Raw genomic sequence first — 746 nt, forward strand, 5'->3', positions numbered from 1 at the left:
CTGACACACTGGCCTCAAGACATTCTCTTTCCTTATCCAGGCCAGCTGACTCCTGCAGAGATGTCCTGCCAGCAGAGCCAGAAGCAGTGCCAGCCTCCTCCCAAGTGCCCCTCCCCCAAGTGCCCTCCCAAGAGCACAGCCCAGTGTCTGCCTGCAGCCTCCTCCTGCTGTGCTGCAAGCTCTGGGGGCTGCAGTGTCCCCAGCCCTGAGGGAGGCTGCTGCCTGAGCCACCACAGGCGCAGGTCCCACAGGTGCAGGCGCAGGAGCTCCAGTTCGTGTGACCGCTCCAGTTCGTGTGACCGTGGCAGTGGCCAGAAGTCCGGGGGCTGTGGCCACAGCTCCGGGGGCTGCTGATGACCTGAAGCCCGAGGCTCAGTCAGGAGAGTTCAGAGCAAACAAGAATCCCAAGGGCCAGGGAAAGGCCGGTCCCAGGGCCCCTGCTGGCTATTCCTGTCCAGAGTACCAACTCCCTTAGGAACGTCTCTTCCTGTCTACTGTCCAGGATGCCACAGTCTCCACTCCTGCCCCAGCTGAGGACTGCACATGTCCTATACATATCAATGTCAAAAATAAAGCTGCTTGCTCTGTAACTGCTGGAATCTCATTTCATTCTGTTCCACTTTTGAACTCCTGTGGGCGTGTCCCAGAATCCTTAGCTCCTTGCCCATCACAGCCATCTCTGGAACAAATCCTTAGTTATACCCAGGAAGAAGAAGCAGCTAGCACTCCTTCCTGCTTCTGGAAGG

The 746-nt window shown here is 57.9% G+C and overlaps 1 protein-coding gene across 1 annotated transcript; it reads left to right on the forward strand.

Annotated features, from left to right (window-relative positions):
• Window positions 1-356, forward strand: LOC127199507 (late cornified envelope protein 3B-like). Its single transcript, XM_051157642.1, has one exon. The coding sequence runs from the start codon at window positions 61-63 to the stop codon at window positions 352-354; it is 294 nt and encodes a 97-aa protein (XP_051013599.1). The 5' UTR covers window positions 1-60; the 3' UTR covers window positions 355-356.
• Window positions 357-746: the final 390 nt, after the last annotated feature.

The sequence above is a fragment of the Acomys russatus genome, chromosome 15 (genome assembly GCF_903995435.1).
Source record: "Acomys russatus chromosome 15, mAcoRus1.1, whole genome shotgun sequence".
NCBI lineage: Eukaryota > Metazoa > Chordata > Mammalia > Rodentia > Muridae > Acomys > Acomys russatus.

What these genes read in the sequence shown, in the direction of transcription:
- LOC127199507 (XM_051157642.1), top strand. Translation starts at nt 61, where the DNA reads ATGTCCTGCCAGCAGAGCCAGAAGCAGTGCCAGCCTCCTCCCAAGTGC.